Source organism: Chamaea fasciata, unplaced genomic scaffold (assembly GCF_029207755.1).
Source record: "Chamaea fasciata isolate MVZ Bird 193981 ecotype frontalis unplaced genomic scaffold, bChaFas1.0.hap1 SCAF_1, whole genome shotgun sequence".
Taxonomy (NCBI): Eukaryota; Metazoa; Chordata; class Aves; order Passeriformes; family Sylviidae; genus Chamaea; species Chamaea fasciata.
Genome location: NW_027094086.1, coordinates 43,507,748 through 43,526,092, shown reverse-complemented (window position 1 = coordinate 43,526,092; position 18,345 = coordinate 43,507,748). Strand labels below are relative to the sequence as shown.

Sequence of the window (18,345 nt, the reverse complement as noted above, 5' to 3'; positions counted from 1 at the left end):
CAAAAAACCCCTTTTTTGTCAAGGGGTTTTTTGATTAAGCAGTATTCAGAAAAGATGATCTAAGAAGGTGCAGAATGTTCATTTTCTGGCTTATGGGAAAATTATTCTTCCCTTTTTAACAGAATTTTAGCTTATCATGATGGTGATTTTTTGGTTTGGTTTGTTGTTTCGTTATTCTTTTTTCATTACAGTATTATTTGAAGTATTTTCTTTTGTAAGAAGAAGTGAGCAGCATGTAAACAAAACATTCTGTGTGCATTTCTCCAAGGTCATAAGCTTTTGAAAAATTACTACCTTCAGTTTAGGATGGTCAGATTATTTTACAAGGTCCCTGGGAAGAGGTGAGCATATAACTTCTCAAATCTTGAGGAAAGCTGTTTATACATCTTATACAAACTTAGATACAGAGCCATTATATACTCTAACTAATCTGCCTGTGTTGTGACTAATGTTTCTTCGTAATAGTTGTTAAGTAGTGTATTTTTTAAACCTTTAAACAGATGCTACCTAAAATTGACATAAACCAGCAGTATGGACTTCGATTTTACAATAAATGATGCTTTTAAGAGGACAAGTGTGGGTGGACTTAGGTGATGAGTTGGGGAAGGGACTGTGTGGAAACACTGCTAAGAAGGACTGAACAAATAAATAACACAAAATGGATATGAGTTAGTGAGCTGCAAAATATTCTCCTATTTTTGAAAATCTTAGATGACTAATTGTCAACCATGCCATATGTAAGTAATGTGGGCTTCCAAACTTGTGGCAATTAAAACTGCTTAGCATCCCACTCCAGCCCTGTATTATATTCTGTGTACTAGTCAGTCCTGAATACTAATCTCTTATGACATTAATCGTCTCATGAGGAGAGACGGAATAAATCACAGTAGCCCTTCCTCTCTTCACTCATGAAGATAAATGCCATAACACGATGGCTGATCTTCGTTATGACACTAACCATTATATATTTAACAGAGATAGCAAAATCTCACTGACAGCTAACAAAAGAATTCTCTCTTTATACATTCTTTGAGAAGGCTGTATTTCTTTAGTTCAAAAACATGACTTATCATATCTATTCTCAGAGCAATTTAACCAGTAGATCTGGATTGTGCCAGTGAACTGTACTCTGTACATAATGATGTCAGGATTCAGACTAATAAAGCCTGATGTTAAATAATTGTGCAGGCTTTGGAAGGAAAAAAAAAAAGGGACTCTTAACTATTCTCTTTTCTATTGTCTGTTCAGACAAGAAAGAGTACTCCCCAGTTTAAAACAAACAACTCTTGTCCCTCCCCACCCCAAACCAAGCCATTGGTTTTGGATCAAAATTTTTCATTTTGTGGAAATACTGGTTTGCTGTTTTCATTTTGTGGAAACTTTGGTTTTGCATTTTCGCTCAGTACTTGAACAGGTGGACTGACGGAACTTAAAGAATTGAACGTGGATTACTGTTGTGTATGTGATTGCAAGGGACTTCTATTTTTTTCCACTTTCTCACTTGCTGTACATCTCTCAGGAATTTAATTCTATGTTATCCATTAGAGACGTTGTAGTTGCTCTTTCTGGGATACAATTATTAAGAAGAATTCTTAGTTATGTTCTGAATGTCCATTTGCTAATTATTTTGGTGTATCATCCTGTGAGTAAGGAACAGTACAGACAAATGAGTTGTGAAATTTATGGACTTCCCTTCTGAGGTTAAGAGGATCAGTGTGACTTATCCTGTTTGTTCACCAAAGCATCAAAATATGCTGTAAATTTCATGAGCTAGTTTCTTTCCATCTATCCCACACAATTAAAATGGAAGTATAATTTTTATGGTTTTATGTTTGCTGTCATTAGACATTCTATAAACATAAATATATTCATGGTGTATCAATGGAATCAATGTCAGTTGCAGCATTAAACTTCTCCTTTTAGTGAGTCAGTTTTACCAGGGTGAAATGTTTAAAATGATCAAAACTAATATGTAAGAATATTTATGTAGAATGCATAGTTTAAAATATTTTGTTTTCTTTTTTCTCTTCTGATTTTCTCCTGTTTTCTTTTTCGCTCTCTAGAAGTCTTAGGTCAGTATCTTTAGGACACTGTCTAACAAGATAAGCTCTGATAGTAAAGCAATGGAAAGAAAATCAGCACAACTGTCACCTCGTGTTAAATTTGGTACATTCAGAGAGTAGCCAGTAGGAATTTTATTTCTCACATTAAAAGTAACCCTTACGCATTACGCTTGCCTGAGGAAAATAAAGCGATGAAAACTCCTGAAACAAACATATATTCATTCTCTCTGTTGATTTTTCTGTAAAGTTTTGCTCTTTGTAATTATTTTTTTATGCTACTATGCTGAAACATAAGTTATATAGCAAACCTTTCAGTGCCTCAGAAAAAAAAATTCTGTATTATCTTCCAATAGAGAAAACAGCGTATATGGAAAAAAAATACATTTTAAGTTTGGTGTTTCTTAGTTTTTAGGGTTTATTTGTTCCTTTAGTAGGGATGAATGTATTCACAGTTCTTTGCTTTGTTATCTGTAATGTTGAGGAAGCTGACAGGGCACTGGTATCCATTCAGGTCTATTAGTTCCAGTCACCTAAGCGAGGTCTCTCCTTTCTTTGTACCAAGAAGATGCCAAAGGAGAATTTTTTTCCCTTCCACAATTAGAGGCATTTCAGGAAAATGGCCTATGTGATCACTGAATGAGTACAAATTTCAAAATTTCAGTAATGCTTTTGGATGGCAGAGCTTTTTTTTACTCCTTGTCTCTTCTCTGAAATAATGATTTGTAGTTTTAAAAGCTTTTACCCAAGTTTTCCAGCTGGCTCAGTGGTGGTGAAACTTCTACTCTAAGTAGGCAAGAGAATGTGGTGCACAAACCAGAGGAAGTCTACATCACAATTTGTCCTGTCAGTGCCTAAGAGCTGCAGTGTGCTGCCAGCAAGGTACCAGTGCTGATTTTCCTATGCAGCACTTATGTGCCTCTGTGCAGGTTTTGGGGAACCCATGGCATGAGCTGCGTCTGTATGAATGCACTCATGTTTGAGCGGGTAGATGACTTAGGAATATCCTATAGCCTTGTACTGTGGTAAGTATTAGGGAAGAAAGGTATTTGGGTAAGGATGTGGAAAGGTGTGAGATATACAAGTTAGGGTTATTGCAACACCTCAGAAGATGGGGAGTATCAGTTAGAGAGTGGGGAAAGGCTGGGCACAATGAGAGGCAATGGAGTATTTCAGTAGGATGCAAGGAGAGGTATGGCTTGCATGGCTAAACAGAACTGGCACTGAATGTGGCACTGTCAGAACTAAGCAGTCATTCCGGGAATCTGGATGCTCCATTGCTTGAACAGAAATCGTTGTTAGTAATCCTGCTGCTAACAGTGGAACCCATACTGGGATAGCAAGTTTGACACCATGCTCACTGGGGTATCTTTGATCCTGATCTTAGAAATCTGATAGGATTCTGTATGCTCCCTAGGTTCATCCTGCTGCAGTCACTGAGGTGTTTATGGATCTGTCCTGACAGAGCCTATAAATAAAAGTTCCCGGTTGTTTGGACAGGCTGATTGCGTTAGTAAAGACAGAAATATAAAGGTTTCCATTTTCTTTCGGTATGTTAGACCAGATCAGTAAGTTATTATAATAAGTCAGTTGTTTAGAGCTAAAAACTTTACCCTACATTTTCTGTTGTGATGTATGACAACCTGAGCAATGGCAGGATGTCACTGCTGTTAGAGCTTGTGCATTTTAAAGGAATAGCCCAACTGTATGTTCATTTTAACTGAATTGTAATCCAATTTCTTTTGAATTCAAAATGTCAAAAGTACAGTTTATCTGGAATTTCCAAAGCTGCCTTTATATCCATTTGAAATATGACATTATAAATAAATTTTGGAAAGAACAATAAAAGTTTCAGACATCTTAGAACAAGCCTCATGAACTGATTAAAGCAATGGCATGAACAAAGAAACTGTTCAGCTTCTTTCTTGCTCTTTCATTCAGTATTTTAGAATTTGATGATAATGGCTTATGTATCTGGCAGGTTAGCAAAGCTAGATGGTTTCAGACCAACAACTTTTAAATTCTGTAGAAGAAATTCTCTTGCAGGAAACACTTGGCCAGTTGTTCCCTATAGTTCATGCTAAAGGAGCAATTAAATGCTTTTCACCGAAGGAGAGCTGGGGAAAGTTACTTTATATGTGTGCTTTAAACTGTTTGAGTTCTATTGGTCAGCAGCATTACCGCTGAACCTAAAAAAAGGGTGGACTAAAACTGATGTTAAAACCTAATATATTTGATCATGTTATGGTGGTTTTTATGTGTTCCTTTGTTATTCATGTGACATCTTTGTTCCATTCCTTGTCTGATGTTTCTTTTCTTGCTTATCTGTAGTGTCAAGTGAATTACAAAGACAAAGTCATAGTATGGAGCATACTGAGAGTGACATGTCTTATGAAATGCACCTCCTTCTACTTAGATCTTATAATTTCCATATTGTAATTTCAACTGCTCAAAGACAAAAGTCCTATCAGGAGAATTATGATTCTTGTTTCAAGTTATTTTAATTTTTGAGTACCTGGAAACCACTATTCACCTTTCTCTTGATCACTATCGGCAAGAGTTCTGTGAATACCTATTTGAGAACTTGTGTTATAATTGGTCATGATGCACCTACCCTTATAATCATCCCTCTTTTTCATGTATGGTGTACCCCTCCTTGCTGTTTTCGCCTCTTCATCCATCTCTGTGCACTTCCTTTCTTCCCTCCCTCTGTACCCTCCCCTCCTGTCCAAACCATTTACCCATCTTTCTTCACACAAAGGGCTTTGAACTTTTACCAAGCTGCTGATAATTCCCCGATGACTGAAGCTGTTAATCAAAAATGAACACAAAAGATTTGAGTGGGGCATTTCCCACAATAGAAGTCAGTCCTTGTGTTAACCTCACATAAGCAGCTGTAGAAGACAATGCTGGATTTTTTTCCAAGATGCTGCTATTTCTTGTACCCTGTTTGATACTCCATCTTTCAATTTGTTAATTTAGTAATGGGTGGCTAGAAAATAATTTATATTTTCTGCTTAGGAGAAAGAAAGTTTTGGGGGGGTTTTGTTTGTTTGTTTGGTTTTTTTTTGTTTTTTTTATTTACCCTGCTGTCTTTGGGCAGTAAAGATTGTCCATTGTGTAGTTCAGACTGTCTTGTCTTTTAGCTGATGAGTAGGAGCACTGGGAATAACTTTACTGTTCCTCTTTCACCTCCTCCTCAGTTTTTTTTCAATAATGTTCTAAGGAGAATTGCTTCAGTTTCTGACTAGTGGCTCAGGCTATTATGTTAAAATGATCCTTATTTTTGTCAGCTACCTGACCTTTAGATCCCTGCCAGCAGCATCCAGAAGTGGAGGAAGTTCTGGCTGGTTTTGGACTGTTTGGTCACACATTCAGCAGCATGAAGTCCACTAGGCTGATCTGCCCTCTGCTTTTGGGCCACAATGCAGTATCAGAACACACTTGGTTCTTGTTTAGATGAATTATTTTCTGTCAGTGTTATAACTGATAGCTGCAGGCAAAGCTTCCCACTTTCTGCAGGAATGTTTATAGGTAGCAGGAGGGCCAACTCTCTGGTTTGCCTTTCTTCACTTTGTCCCTTTGCTGTGTTCTGTTCAGTGTCTAAAACGCAAATGATTGAGCAGATCTGATTCAGGTAGTCACAGGCATCTGTGTATATAAATTAAACTAATAATTCCATCAGTTGCAGAGAATTCATCTTCTGATTTTGTAGGCAAGCCGAGCATTCAGGATTTCTCTTATGCACAGTTGAAAGTCTTGACTCTGCACTAGAGTCTTCCTGCTAACAGTTCCCTGGAAAGTGTTTTTCCTCGGTGTGGCAGCTGATTTTTTTCGAGTAGTTGTCAACACACAGATGATTATAGATGCCATGGTGAGAAAAGGAATTTGTATTTCTTCATGTCCCCTATAACTGACATGACTTCTCCAATGAAACTGGGAATACATGTTTGTGGCATCTGTGTGATTATTTAATATCTCTGAAGTTGTGAGTTGATACATGTAGGTGACACAAATACTACAATTTGTCAGGCTGCTAATCTTTGTTGGGAGGTTTGATTTCCACTGTGTTTGGTATGATCTGAGCCACCTTCTCCTTGAGCTGTTAGCCAGGGTCTGAATGAACACCAAGAATGTGTTCTGTGCAGTGACTACTTCTGTTCTCTTTCTGATTTTCCTGATGGGTATCACATTATTTGTTCCAGTTATTTAGTGGCTGTCCCTTTTTAAGGCTATGGTTGAATGGCAGGAATAAATAGAGCAGGAATAATAGGAATAAATAGCTGATCTTCTGTGATAGAGGTTGCAGTCAGTGCAAACCATTCTTCTGCCATTGTCCTTCTTAACAAAATATATTGAAACAGTCATGTTCTTCACAACAGTACTTTGGTGTGCTTTAATTTCAGCATTATTAGTCACTGCCCATATATGATATGAGCGTTGGTGGAAGGAGTGGGAAGAAGAAGAAAGATATTTAAAACAAATTAGGTCTTCCTCCCCTGATGTGCATTACTATGTCTGGCCAAGAAGCCTATGACTTAACTATTCCTTCTGCATTTTAATATGTTGTTTGCCTTAAGGCACAGTTAGTTATTCAGTTTGAATTTCTAATATTATTTTAAAAAATCTTAGAAATGCAAAAGGAATTGCAGGCTCTTAGCAGTATTAGTGGTGAGATACAGACGCAAGAGATACTAGCATAATTAACAGTTCAATGTATTCATTAGCTCACAGAATCTTTAATAATACTCTGATGCTGTTTTTTCCCTAACTGAGGGAAGAAAATTATATTATTATTGGAAGGTTTTTACAAGTAATTATTTTTATTTTCTTATTGTGGTAAATGATTAGGCTAAAACTGGAGGGAAGTGAGGAGCAATGATGAGGATGGACAGCATGGTGGGAGGGGCAGAAAAAAATCCTTACTTAGGTTCTCTGCTAATTAATCTTTGTTACTATAAAGAAAACCTAATCATATACATACACAATAACAAGATTTTCAACTTAAGCAGGGTTTAAATCAGAGAATTTATGCTTTTTAGTTAGGGTATGAACAGTTCTTTAATTAACAGGGTTTAAAGGGTTAGATGAACAGAACTAAATTTGTGGGGTATATGAACTGCAGCCCACACTACCTGTCCAGTGTAAAGCAAATCCACACAATGGGCAATTATTTACTCCAGTACTTTCAGCCTGTCTTACAGTCTGCATTTCAGTTTGTCATTATACCCTGAATTTGTTCACTTCATACTGTGGTATTTGAAATCAGCCCTGTGGGTTTCATTAAACTGTCTGTAGCAGTGTTAAACATCCTACTTGTTGGTTTCATTGTTGTTTGGTGAGGATGATCTTCTGTACCTGTATGTCTGGCCATTGTTTCCAAAACCAGTTCAGTGCAGCTTCCTCAGCACAAACTGCTCTTCATTCTCCCATTGTCCAGGACAGGGTGACTTCTGATGTTTGCTTAGCTTTGTTTCTTTCCCATTCTTGTCAAACTCTCGTGGTAATACTTGGCACTTTTACTGACTTTATAGAGTAGGATGTGATGTTGTAGAGAAGGGGACAGGGCTACCCAAATTTTCTCAATTGCAGGGAGGAGCTGCCCAGGTGTGCTGAGGGGACTGTACTCAGGAAGAGAAACAGGGAATCCTCCACAGTGAGTAACCCCGCTTTCAAGTGCACACAGTTTCCTTCATAGCCGTGTCCAGTACAGTGTAGTATCCTCTCCTGTCCTTTCCAGTTTGCCCTGTAGAATGTTCCCAGTTTGGTTCTCTTTTCCTTTTATTTTGGTGCATTTTCTCATTTTACCTTATACTTTGTCTTCTTTCTGAAGGTTAAAGTTTCCATTTTTGTCTCTTCACACCATTAATCTTTTCTCATCTAGTCTTAATCTTCATATGCGCTGTCATTTCTCCAATGTGTCATTGTTGTTCTGTCACTAATACATCTTATCATTTCTCTTCCCTTGTGTGCAATGGCCCTTTTCCCAGCCCTGTGCAGTTTCTTCTCTTTACTCATTGCTGTACTTTTACTCTTTCCAACCTTCTCCTCTTTCTCCTTTGAAATCACCTTTTGGTTTTCCTTTCCTGATGGGTCCCTTTTAAATCTTGCCTATTGATGTACACAAGATAAGATCAGTTCAGCTCCCTGACCTTTTTAGTGTAACTTTCACCTATACCTTTTCCTTGGTGGTACTGAAAGATAAAGGATACAAAGCTCATCTGTAGAAAAGAATTGAAGGATTTGGTAAACTGCATTTTGGCTGTGAAAGATAACAGGCAGGAAATCGGAACAGTAAAATGGCAAAAAAGGGCTGAGCTGGTCAAGCTGTAGTGTGTAGGCAGTCTTTGGCTTTAGGTGAGCTGCTGAATTACAGCCCTGGCCAGCATCCTTCACAGTTTGACTTGTGTGATATGAAGTGGTGGTTGTCTCTAGGTCCTAGTGGGGAAGTATCCACATAGTAGTAGCTGCTTTCACAATTTCCATTATTTGTTAACTGCTACAGAGAAGCTCAGGATGATTCGAATTAGACCAAACTGATTTCATAGTTACCGAGATGCAAGTTCTGGCTGAGATATGTTGGCAAGGTGCTCTGGGAAGCTCGATTGCTATCACCTGTGCCGCACCTTTTGCTGCTGATTGAAGGGTGTCATTTTCCAGGGCTATCAGTCTGGTATTTTACATGAGCAAAAAAGTGGCTGTTTGTTTAACAGCATAAAACTGATGGGGACAAAAAGGAAGTGGAAAATCAGAAGAATTCTTACTAGATGGTTCTGTGTGTAAAGAGGACTGAGTTACTTAGGGCTCAATTGGAAAAGGCAGAGGAGTGGAAAACTGAGCTGAACTGGAAAAATATACTGCACTCCGTCATGTAGCATCTTGTGTGCTGTGACTGTTCTGACTGCTTCATTTTTCATTGTTTTTAGAATAAAAAGATATTTTAAAATGGAAACCCCTCTGTGTCAATTCTTACAGTAGCTCCTGGTCTACAAATGAAAGGTTTTAGCCAAATTTTTTTCTGAGGTCATGGCAAAGCTAAGTGTAGAATAGTCAAATGACCTTAAAGATTCTAAAGTAATAAAAATCAAAGAAAGTGCTAGTGTTGTTTCTTTTGTTAGTTTTTATTTTGGTTTGGTTTTTTTTGTTTTTTTTTTTTTTTTTTTGTTTGGTTTGGGTTTTTGGGGGGTTTTTTTGTTTGTGTGTTTCCCTTTGGCTCTTGTGTTTTATGTATTTCCCCTCATGCCTGGAAGAAAATCTGTTGCTGTGTCTTAAAACCAGTTGCGTATTCCAACTCTTTTGTTTGTAACCTGGTAAGAGTTTTCCCAGGCAGATGTAGCAGATGATGTACAAAAGCAGCAAGTAAATCTTTTCTTTGCTGCAATTTCCTGGGTTGTATCTGGCCTTCCAACAGACAGGACTCCAGTCTCAACACTATTGTTCCCTGCCTTTTACAAATGACTGCATAAAAACTGCAGGATCACATAACCTTTCAGATTCATAGGACAGCTGTGTCTTGTCACTTACATTTATTATTTCTTTTTAGGCATTGGAAAAGTATCCCAACTCACCAATGACCGCAAAACAAATACTGGAAGTCATTCAGAAAGAAGGGTTAAAAGAAACAAGGTCAGTGTTTATATGTTGTATATTTCTGCTGTATCTGAAAACAATCTAGCAATGGTGTATAATCTTTACAAAACTTCAAGTCCTGGCTTAGTTGATTTCCAGTGTCAAAGTGGGGAATACAGTTGGTGGGTTTTGATTGTTAGTTTAAGGCTTTCAAAATGGTTAGTGACTGTCTTAACTTCGTATCTTACCAAAGGAGTCTGTGAGCCAGCTCCAGTCCAGTGGCCTGTCTTCAGAAAGACAGTGACATTTGTTCAGACAGCGCAGTGCTACATCTCATTTCTGCTTAAGGACTGAAGCTTGTCAGCTGGGTTACCTCTGCCACTGTGTGCATGGAGAAAGTGCAAGATGAAGTTTGGTGCGCTTCTCACTTGAGTTTATGGTCTGGCACTTAAATCACTGTTACGACTTACTGGTGTTGCCTGTGGTAACAGAGATTGTGCTGATAAAGGACTGGGAATGGAAGGAGAGGAGAGAGGGGTTTGGACGCTGGGAGCTAGTCTGTGTCTGCAGAGCATGAATACAATTACTGATACAGCAACTCAGCTTGCTTGATAACAGCATATTTTGGGTGTAGAGTCAAGTGATAATAATTACCCTTTTAGAGGATACTTGTGCTGTCCGGAGACTGATTGATCCAATGGAAATCAATCAGTTCTCTTCCATTGCTGCCTGGTTCAGATGGACGTGGAGCATTTTATTCTCAAAGGTGACTGTCTACTTGCTAGGTCCTCTAGTAACCTTCAGGTGGAAACTTGGGCAGGAAGTGAAAATAAGGAAAGACTGGTTGGCTGGTGGGGGTTTCCTACAAGATGCAATTGCATCGTCTTCAAATGTTACAGTAAAATTTTCTGGTTTAATAAATTAATACTTGTTGCTGTCTCAAAGCACAGGGAGATGCGCTTTTATTTTAATTATGTTCTTCCAGTGTGGAACCTAAGCTTCAGAACAAGAGAACTTCAAAGTCCATGTAAAGGTGAACCAGAAGTAATCATGGGACTGAATTCACTGTTATTCCTAGGGAACAGAACACAATCTGTGTGATTGTTTGCACAGCGTTACCATGCATTTCTTTGTTGGCAGCCTCATAACATGCTCATAATAGCTACATTTTGAAAAAATTGCAAAAGAGATGGTATGGAAAGTGAAATTGAATTTGCCACCTTTTACAGATTAAAAGTGCTTTAGTTCCTGTCGAGAAATTGCTTTGAGTGTGTTTGACAATGATTCCAAGGGAGCAAGGGGATGAAAACTTTTGAAAATGAGTGTCCAGACGTGTTATACTGCAGTGATTTGCATACAACAACAACAAAATGCAAGAAAACACTGTTTTGAAAATCTGTTCTATTAAGATACTGTTTCTTACAGCAGTGAATGAATTGCTTCCTTCTTATGTCTTTTGATATGAGACAATTGCATGGGAGGGGCTCTAATGCCTGCTAATAGCATTGCTTTTTAATTTTAAAAAATCTTGCTTTCATGACCAGTGCATGAATAAAATTTTGAGTGGAAAACCTATGGAAAGGAATGAAGACAATGTTTTATATTTTAAATGTAGAAAAAGTCAAAGCCCTTTTTAATTGCTGCAGAATGAATAGTAAGAGAAAGATCCCTTTAAAGAGGTTCCAAACTAGGTGATCTTTCATTTCTTCAGTTACTAGGAAACTGAGAATGGCAGAGAAATAGGAAAGAAATTCAGATTTGTTCTGGTTTTTATTCATGGTACGTGCAGGTGTATGTGACAGTGTAGTAGGCTGCAGGATGCGGTATGTGGTCATGAGTTCTAGAAAACTGAGAAGGATAAAATTCAATGATCATTATACTTGTAACGTTTTCATCCTAAACTCCTTAGCCTAAACGGTCTGAATTCTGCTATGGTAAAATGAGAAAACGTTGATTCTGTATTGATTTCTAAGTATTTGGATTTTCATTTAACTTCTGATTTCATGTAAAAGTTGTGTTTCTGCTGCATTTTAATATTGATTAGGGACAAACTTTCAGAACTACCTGCGTGTCTAACTCATAATAGGAGCCAATAAGGGGTTTGACTTCATACATGAATTTGTTGATTGGGCTTCAGCATGTAAGTAATGTTTGGTTTTCACAGTACTTGAATTTAGAATCTCCTGTTTGCTTCATCCAGCTCTGCAATTTCTTTCAGTACCTTCTTGCCAGTTGGTGCCTTTGCTGTTACTAAAGATGGTGTTTCCTGGTCTCTCTGCTGCAGCCAGCTAAGATGAGCAAGGGATGTAAATTTATGACATGGAGTCACCTGGCCATAAGCAGCAGAATGGCACTAGCATATTTTATTCTGTATTGATTTGTGTATTCTTCCAAGTCTGAACTTGTGCCAGGAAAATGTTACTACTCTAATACACCTTACTTATTCCTTTATACTGATTATCATTGTCAGTAGGACCTTGGCAATTCTACATTAAGTTCTTTAAAAACTCTCCGCTCTACTCTTCCATTTATAGACGAATGAGGTTAATTGTCTTAGTCATTTTTCATATATATTGTAGCATTAATTAATCTAAAGCTTTTTGCTGTGATGGTAAATCTGAAAGAATGATGTATAATTTTCAGCCATATCATTGTCATTATGTGTAATCTTTAAAAAAACAGTCAGACTATTCAGCCTCTTTTTCTTCTTTTGCCGTAAAGACATCAAATTGCATGTTTATTCTTGTATTACTTATATAATTAAATGCAAAAGGATTAAATTCCAGATTTACAAAGCAGATATATTTTAGAAAATAAACAAAAAAACTCTACTTACATACCCTGTGAGAGGTTATTCTCCTACCTTGTTTTTTACATGGTAATCTTGGGGAAGAAACAACACATTTTTGTTTTGTAAGTATCTTTCCTGTTATGCTGGTTGGTTGGAAAATGGTCAGCAGGCAGGCAGTTCTTCTGCTACCTAGAAGGAGTAAAAACTTTGAAGGCAAACCTTTCAGGGATGTAGAAAATGTATGGCTTTCTTCTGTGGGTGGTGGTAGAGAGGGAGAAGTATTTATTTAACATTCATGGCTGGACACTGAAATCTCTTTACAAGGAAAACAGACAGCGGCTCACTTCAGAGCTCAGTGCTCTGGGTTTTCTGTCCTGAAAACATTTCCCTGTCCTGCTGTAAATTTCTAGGCTTACCACCTGTTTTCTATACACCCTAGCATGAGCTTTTGCTGATTTTGCGACTGTGACACAGACTACTAGTCGGAGTATGATCCATTCTCACCTCAGTGCTCCCTTTCCCCTGTGCTGCTACCTCATTAGTTGTTCTGCATCTTGCATTTCTTTTGTTACTTATTCTTGTTCAGCGCTTAAATTTCCCTTACTGAATTGTATTTAGGTTTCTCAAATTCTGTAAAATTGCTTTAACAGTGTACTCTTGTCATCCAGCATGCATGCAACTTTTCCAAGGTTTAGTGTCAAGCTTAGTAGAAATTGTTTTCTTTTGTAGCATTATATTTCTTTTAGCTTATGGAAGTCCATGGGAAACAGTGACCAAAACTTACTAAGTTGGGCTATATAGTACCTACCGCTACTTCTCTAGCTACAGGGCGGTCTGCTATGTCACAAAGAATATTTTGATAAATCTGAAGTAACTTGTTCTTGACAGGCCTGTATATTACTCAACTTCTTATCTGCTAAATACTTCCAAATAATTTTTATTCCGTATTTTGAGAGAATTGAAGTTCACTTGCTGCATCTCTGCTTCTTTGGACCTGTCTTTTTTCATTTTTTTAAAGCTGATCACTCAGTGTTTTCCATTCTTTTGGCATCGCTGATATCCTTTACAAATTCTCAAAAATTACTGCGGATAATTCTGAGGCTGATCCAGTCAGCTTTAATTACCTATGGTGAATTTCAACACATTTAACTGATGTGAGAATACCTAATTTATTTAATTATCATCTAATCAATTTTTCCGTGTTTGTTCCTGGTGTTGGTTTTAGCAGCTGTCTAATCATAGACACATTTCTGATTAGGTGTTAGAACTCCAGTGCTTTGAGTGTAAGTACTCATTGCCAACCCCTTCTTGGAAGAGCAAGTCCAGTTTCCTTTCTGCTGGTGAGCTTACAGAAATTTCTTTGTGTGTGTTGTGTGGGTGAGTTTGCTGAAGTTTAATTTCCTGAGCCCTTTTTCTTCTTGCTGTGTTCTCCCTTGTTTTCCTAAAAATGAAGAATCATCCCTTCATGAATGCTCATGGTTTAGCTGCTTCTTCCCCACAGGTTTAAGTCAACTTAGTACAGTCCCAGAAACTTGCCAGATGCTTTTCTGTCCCTGTCTTTCTTTTCTCTTGATTTTGTTCTTTTTTGTCATTACCTGGAAATTGCCTGTGGAACCCCCAGAAGTAAGCTATCTGTTTTATTCTGTTTGGAGCACTGCACCTTTGTGAGGAATAGGACCAATTGAAGACCACTTAAAATTATCAGGGAGATAAAAGTAAGATGGAAGCTGGTATGAATTACTTGTTTGGATTAAGGAAGAGAAGATTGAGTATAGGCATAGTAAATCATCAGCTACACAAAAGATAGGAAAAGAGTAAAGGAGTAAGTTATCCTGAATGTCTGTTATGGACAGAACAAGAAATAAGGCCTTTAAATTGTAGAAAGAGGAGATGGCAATTAGAAAGTATGAAGTTTGATTTTTTTTAACAGGAATCATTAATTCCTATCATGAGCCATGGAAGAGATACGAAAGGTTGGTAGGTCTCACCACAATCCAATGTAGCAATGTGTCTGTCAGGAATTTTGTAGATTTGGTTGATCCTGCCTTCAGCTAGGGAAATGAGCTAGTATATCCCTTGATCCATGTTTTTCTATGAATTTTTCTAGAACAGTTTTGAGTTCTTGGGCTGCACACATTGTTTGAGTCCTAGGGGAGGATATCCAGCCAAACTCTGATAAATGTTTGATGCTAATAACCCTAGATTATGTCTTGGCTTTCTGTAGTTCCCTTCCTCCTTTGTGTGGTGAGGCTGGGAAATTGACTTGTCTGGATAAGATGAAAGCCAAAGATTCTCAGTACAAGTTTATAGCCAATAAACTTTCAAAATGGGACAAGCTGCTTAATTTCTTGGAGTACAACTTTAGCCCACAGCTATGCTAGCTATTTTCTTTCCTCCTCCATTAGACTCAGGACTATGAACGCTGGAATCGGATAATTTCATAGTTTTTTTGCTATTCAGCTGGAGTAATTGACTTCTGTATGATTAACTAACTTGGCCATGGCATTATTCTGTTCAGGTAATTCATAGAAGAATTTTATAGAAGTTGCTTTGTCTCATTCTGTTTTCCCTTTTCCAGTAGGAATCCTAAAGTTCTTTCTCTTGATTTTTTTGTTGATCCTAGTTTCACCTACGGGAATCAGAGCATCAGTCATATCTCCTCCTCTTCCTCTGTTTTTTCCTCTGCATATTTTTCCTTTTCCTTTGCAAGACTAAGCTATCTATTGATTTATTGTTGTGACAGTAGTCGTTCAGAAGACTAAGAAGAGATGCTTGCCACTGGCACTGGCAATAGTACTGTTTCTTCTGCACTCCCCAGTGTTGATAATATTTATCATGAATGATATCATAACATATTAAGTCTTCTGAGCCTAGGAAAGCAGCGCAAAGTATGACCCTAATAAATCTCAAAGACACTCTTACTAGATTTACAGTCTTTGTGCAAAAATACGGAACTAGTGGGTTCGCCAGAATTAAACCTACTTTGAACTGCAGAGTGGAGTCATCAATGGAATAAAACACATGATCCGTGCAGGGTCTGTCTTTAGCTTTGAAGTTAGAGGGGACTCCTGAAAATATTACCATCACTTGTAAATCCTTTGATCTTTTTGACAGTGTCTCTTTAAGCCTTTGCATACTTCATCCTTAGAGCTATTGACTTAAAAAAAATCCCTTCTGAATGCTGCTGTTTCTGTAAATAGGCTAAATGAGCTGGCAACTGTCTTCTGTTGTTTATCATTTTCAGGTTCTTTGTTTCATTCTGTGCACATAGACAGAGAATTTTTCTACTTTCTTTCACTGTAAAGTCATTCCAAGATGTCCTTGTAATTCATAATTAGGTCACAGTTTTTATTTTTCACTTAAAAAAGGAAAAACCAAATGTCCTGCAATTACCAAAAGCACTTAAAACTGTAATTGAAAGAAGCACAGTTTTTGTTTAAAGGCTGTGGTTGCCAACAGAAGAGCACAGACAGTTAGGAGGCTTCTGTGGTTGCATATGTCTGATAGAATTTATTTGGGAGCCTCTTCAGCTGAAGGGAGTATATTGTTTTGTCTGAAGGTAGTTATTTCCTGCAATGGACTGAAAGGAAGCTGTGATGGAAAGAGAGGGAGAAAGCTATTCAGATTCTTTTGCCTGGCATTATTAGGTTGATTTTCATGCTTCTACAGATGTGGCTTTTGGCTGTAGAGCAGTGAAAGAAACAAACTTTTGGTACAACCTGTCTTTCTGCATAAATTCACTTCAGACATGTCTTTGAAATGCTGTTCTTTCCAGTGTAACAACAGACCACCTAATTTGGTAGGCAGTTCTGATAGCAGCAATTTGCCAGCTGAAAATCTCAGGCTTGCTCCTTCTTGCCTAGACAATTTCCAGCATTGTTATGTGTGGTGCAGTTTAACCTGGTAAAAACCAGTGGGTTTTCTGTATTGCATTCCAGCACTGGAACTGGAACTTGCATAATCACACCTCTCTAATAATTATTTCAGTTTTTGGTAGTGATGTAGGCCTAGAACAGCTAAGGAATTGACTCAAACCTAAGATCAAGGTTGTGAATTCTTGCTTGCATATTGCTGCATTGTGATTACCCTACTGTTTAAAATTTGCCTATGTCTGGACAGCAGTAATCCCGCCTTTGTATTGATTTGGAAGACTGGTTTTGAGTGAGATGTAAAACAGATGTAAAATAATAAAACTTTAAATGCTTTCCCACACTGAATTGCAAAGATGAAGAATTTTTTTAGTCATGATTAGTCTTACATTGTGTATAGGTATAATGTACACCTGTATTTCAATATAAGACTTTTAGCTACCTGGAATGTTTCTTGGGTTTTGTTTGTTTGTTTTTTGTTGGCTTTTTTTTTTGGGGGGGGAGGGTTGTTGTTGTTTTTGGGGTTTTTTTGCCTGAGCCACCATTATCCTAATCTTTTCTCCATATTTTAGTATTTTAGAAATTATCTAGAGTGTTTTATTTGTTTAAATGCTGCTCTTCTTTCCTTCACAGGATGGTGGAGTCTCTGTCTAGGGACTTTAATAAACAGTCCAATAAAATCAGTCTGCATGTCAGTGGTCCTTATAAAATTGTCTTTATAATTAAGATGTGAATTTAATTTTGAGTTTCAGATGATAAATGGCATAGCTTAAATTGTAAGTAGCTTTTGAGTATGACACAGAATACTTTGGAGGATACTGTTCTTACTGATAAGAGTATTAATTGAGCATATGTAAAAAGAGAGTGGAGACAGAAGCAAAGTAATATTTATTAAAGCTAAATGTAGAGCTGAGGATATAACCTGGTCCTTGTCTCCTTCACTCCCAGTGTCCTGTCCATTAAATTGGTGTTGCCTGTGCATTATCTGCTAGTTTCCACCTATGTGCAGCCCCGTGTCCCACGAGTTTCTGCAAGTTGAATCTTTCATGCTTTCTCATACAAGGTCACCCACCCTGTGGTCTCCAGTTACCCTGATCTTCTGTCATCCTTTTTCCCTTCCTTTGCGGACTCAAACTCCATTCTGTGTACCTGAATTTTTCTCAAGTGTTACATTGTAAATGTCCCAATATTTATTTCATGTTCTGACTTGGGCCAATCATGTGTTTTTGCTTAGTTTGGTTCCAGGACCAAAATTAGGAGAAAATAAAGGAATTCCGTTTTTTAGCCATGTCTGGGACCTTCAACTAATGGTTTAGAGAAGTTCATATGGTTTCATCTTTTGTACTCGATTTGTCATCATGTTGAAGTTTGTTCTTGAATTCTTAGGTCAGCTGAGATTTTAGAACAGTTAATTCTCTTTTTTTTTAAGATTAGCATGTTGCTATTATTTTTCCATATGCGTTTTTACCCTTTCAGTATTCAGGACTTCAGTTTTCCATTTGGAACAATACTTCTGTGTAATTCTGCTAAAACATACATGGTAACCAGCTTTCCTTCTTTCATGTAAGTTATAGGAAATAGTCCTGCTTGATTTTTTTAAAAATATTTTTTGAAGATCTGCCATAAACCTCTTTGCTTTCCATCTATTAACAGTTCTGCAAAATGTGTCTGCAAAGATTGGGAAAACAGGAATATAGTCTGTGTGACACACTTGTCTCCTAGGTGCTATTAAACTATTTTTGTTTTACTTGTGATATTTAGGTTTCTGCTCCTTCCACACAAGTCTAATCTCTGGTATAAAGGATTCTATGAAGTTTTTTCTTATTTGGTTGATACTTTCCTGGTAAGGAAGAGTGATCTGTACAATTTTTAAATATTCAAGTTTATAGTAATTCAGAGGATATGTGAAAAATTTTAAAGTTTATATTTTCTACCTGTAATAGGAAAAATTGTGATAGTTAGATTTTGTGATGTGGTAAACATTTCAAGTTCTAAAGATCTATATTGCAAAAATGTTTTATGTTTAAGTGCACCCAAGTCCTTCCTCCATATCACA

The 18,345-nt window shown here is 37.4% G+C and overlaps 1 protein-coding gene across 2 annotated transcripts in view; it reads left to right on the top strand.

Annotated features, from left to right (window-relative positions):
* ASXL3 (ASXL transcriptional regulator 3) overlaps nucleotides 1-18,345 on the top strand; it is a 121,649-nt gene that overhangs the window by 16,000 nt on the left and 87,304 nt on the right. Inside the window, exons 2-3 of one of the 2 annotated variants that reach the window (XM_066181912.1) lie at nucleotides 7,653-7,716; nucleotides 9,604-9,686. In XM_066181912.1, the coding sequence (XP_066038009.1) occupies nucleotides 9,631-9,686 (56 nt within the window). In that variant the 5' untranslated portion in view covers nucleotides 7,653-7,716; nucleotides 9,604-9,630. The remainder of the gene's footprint in view (nucleotides 1-7,652; nucleotides 7,717-9,603; nucleotides 9,687-18,345) is intronic. The other variant, XM_066181903.1, reaches the window with a different exon arrangement.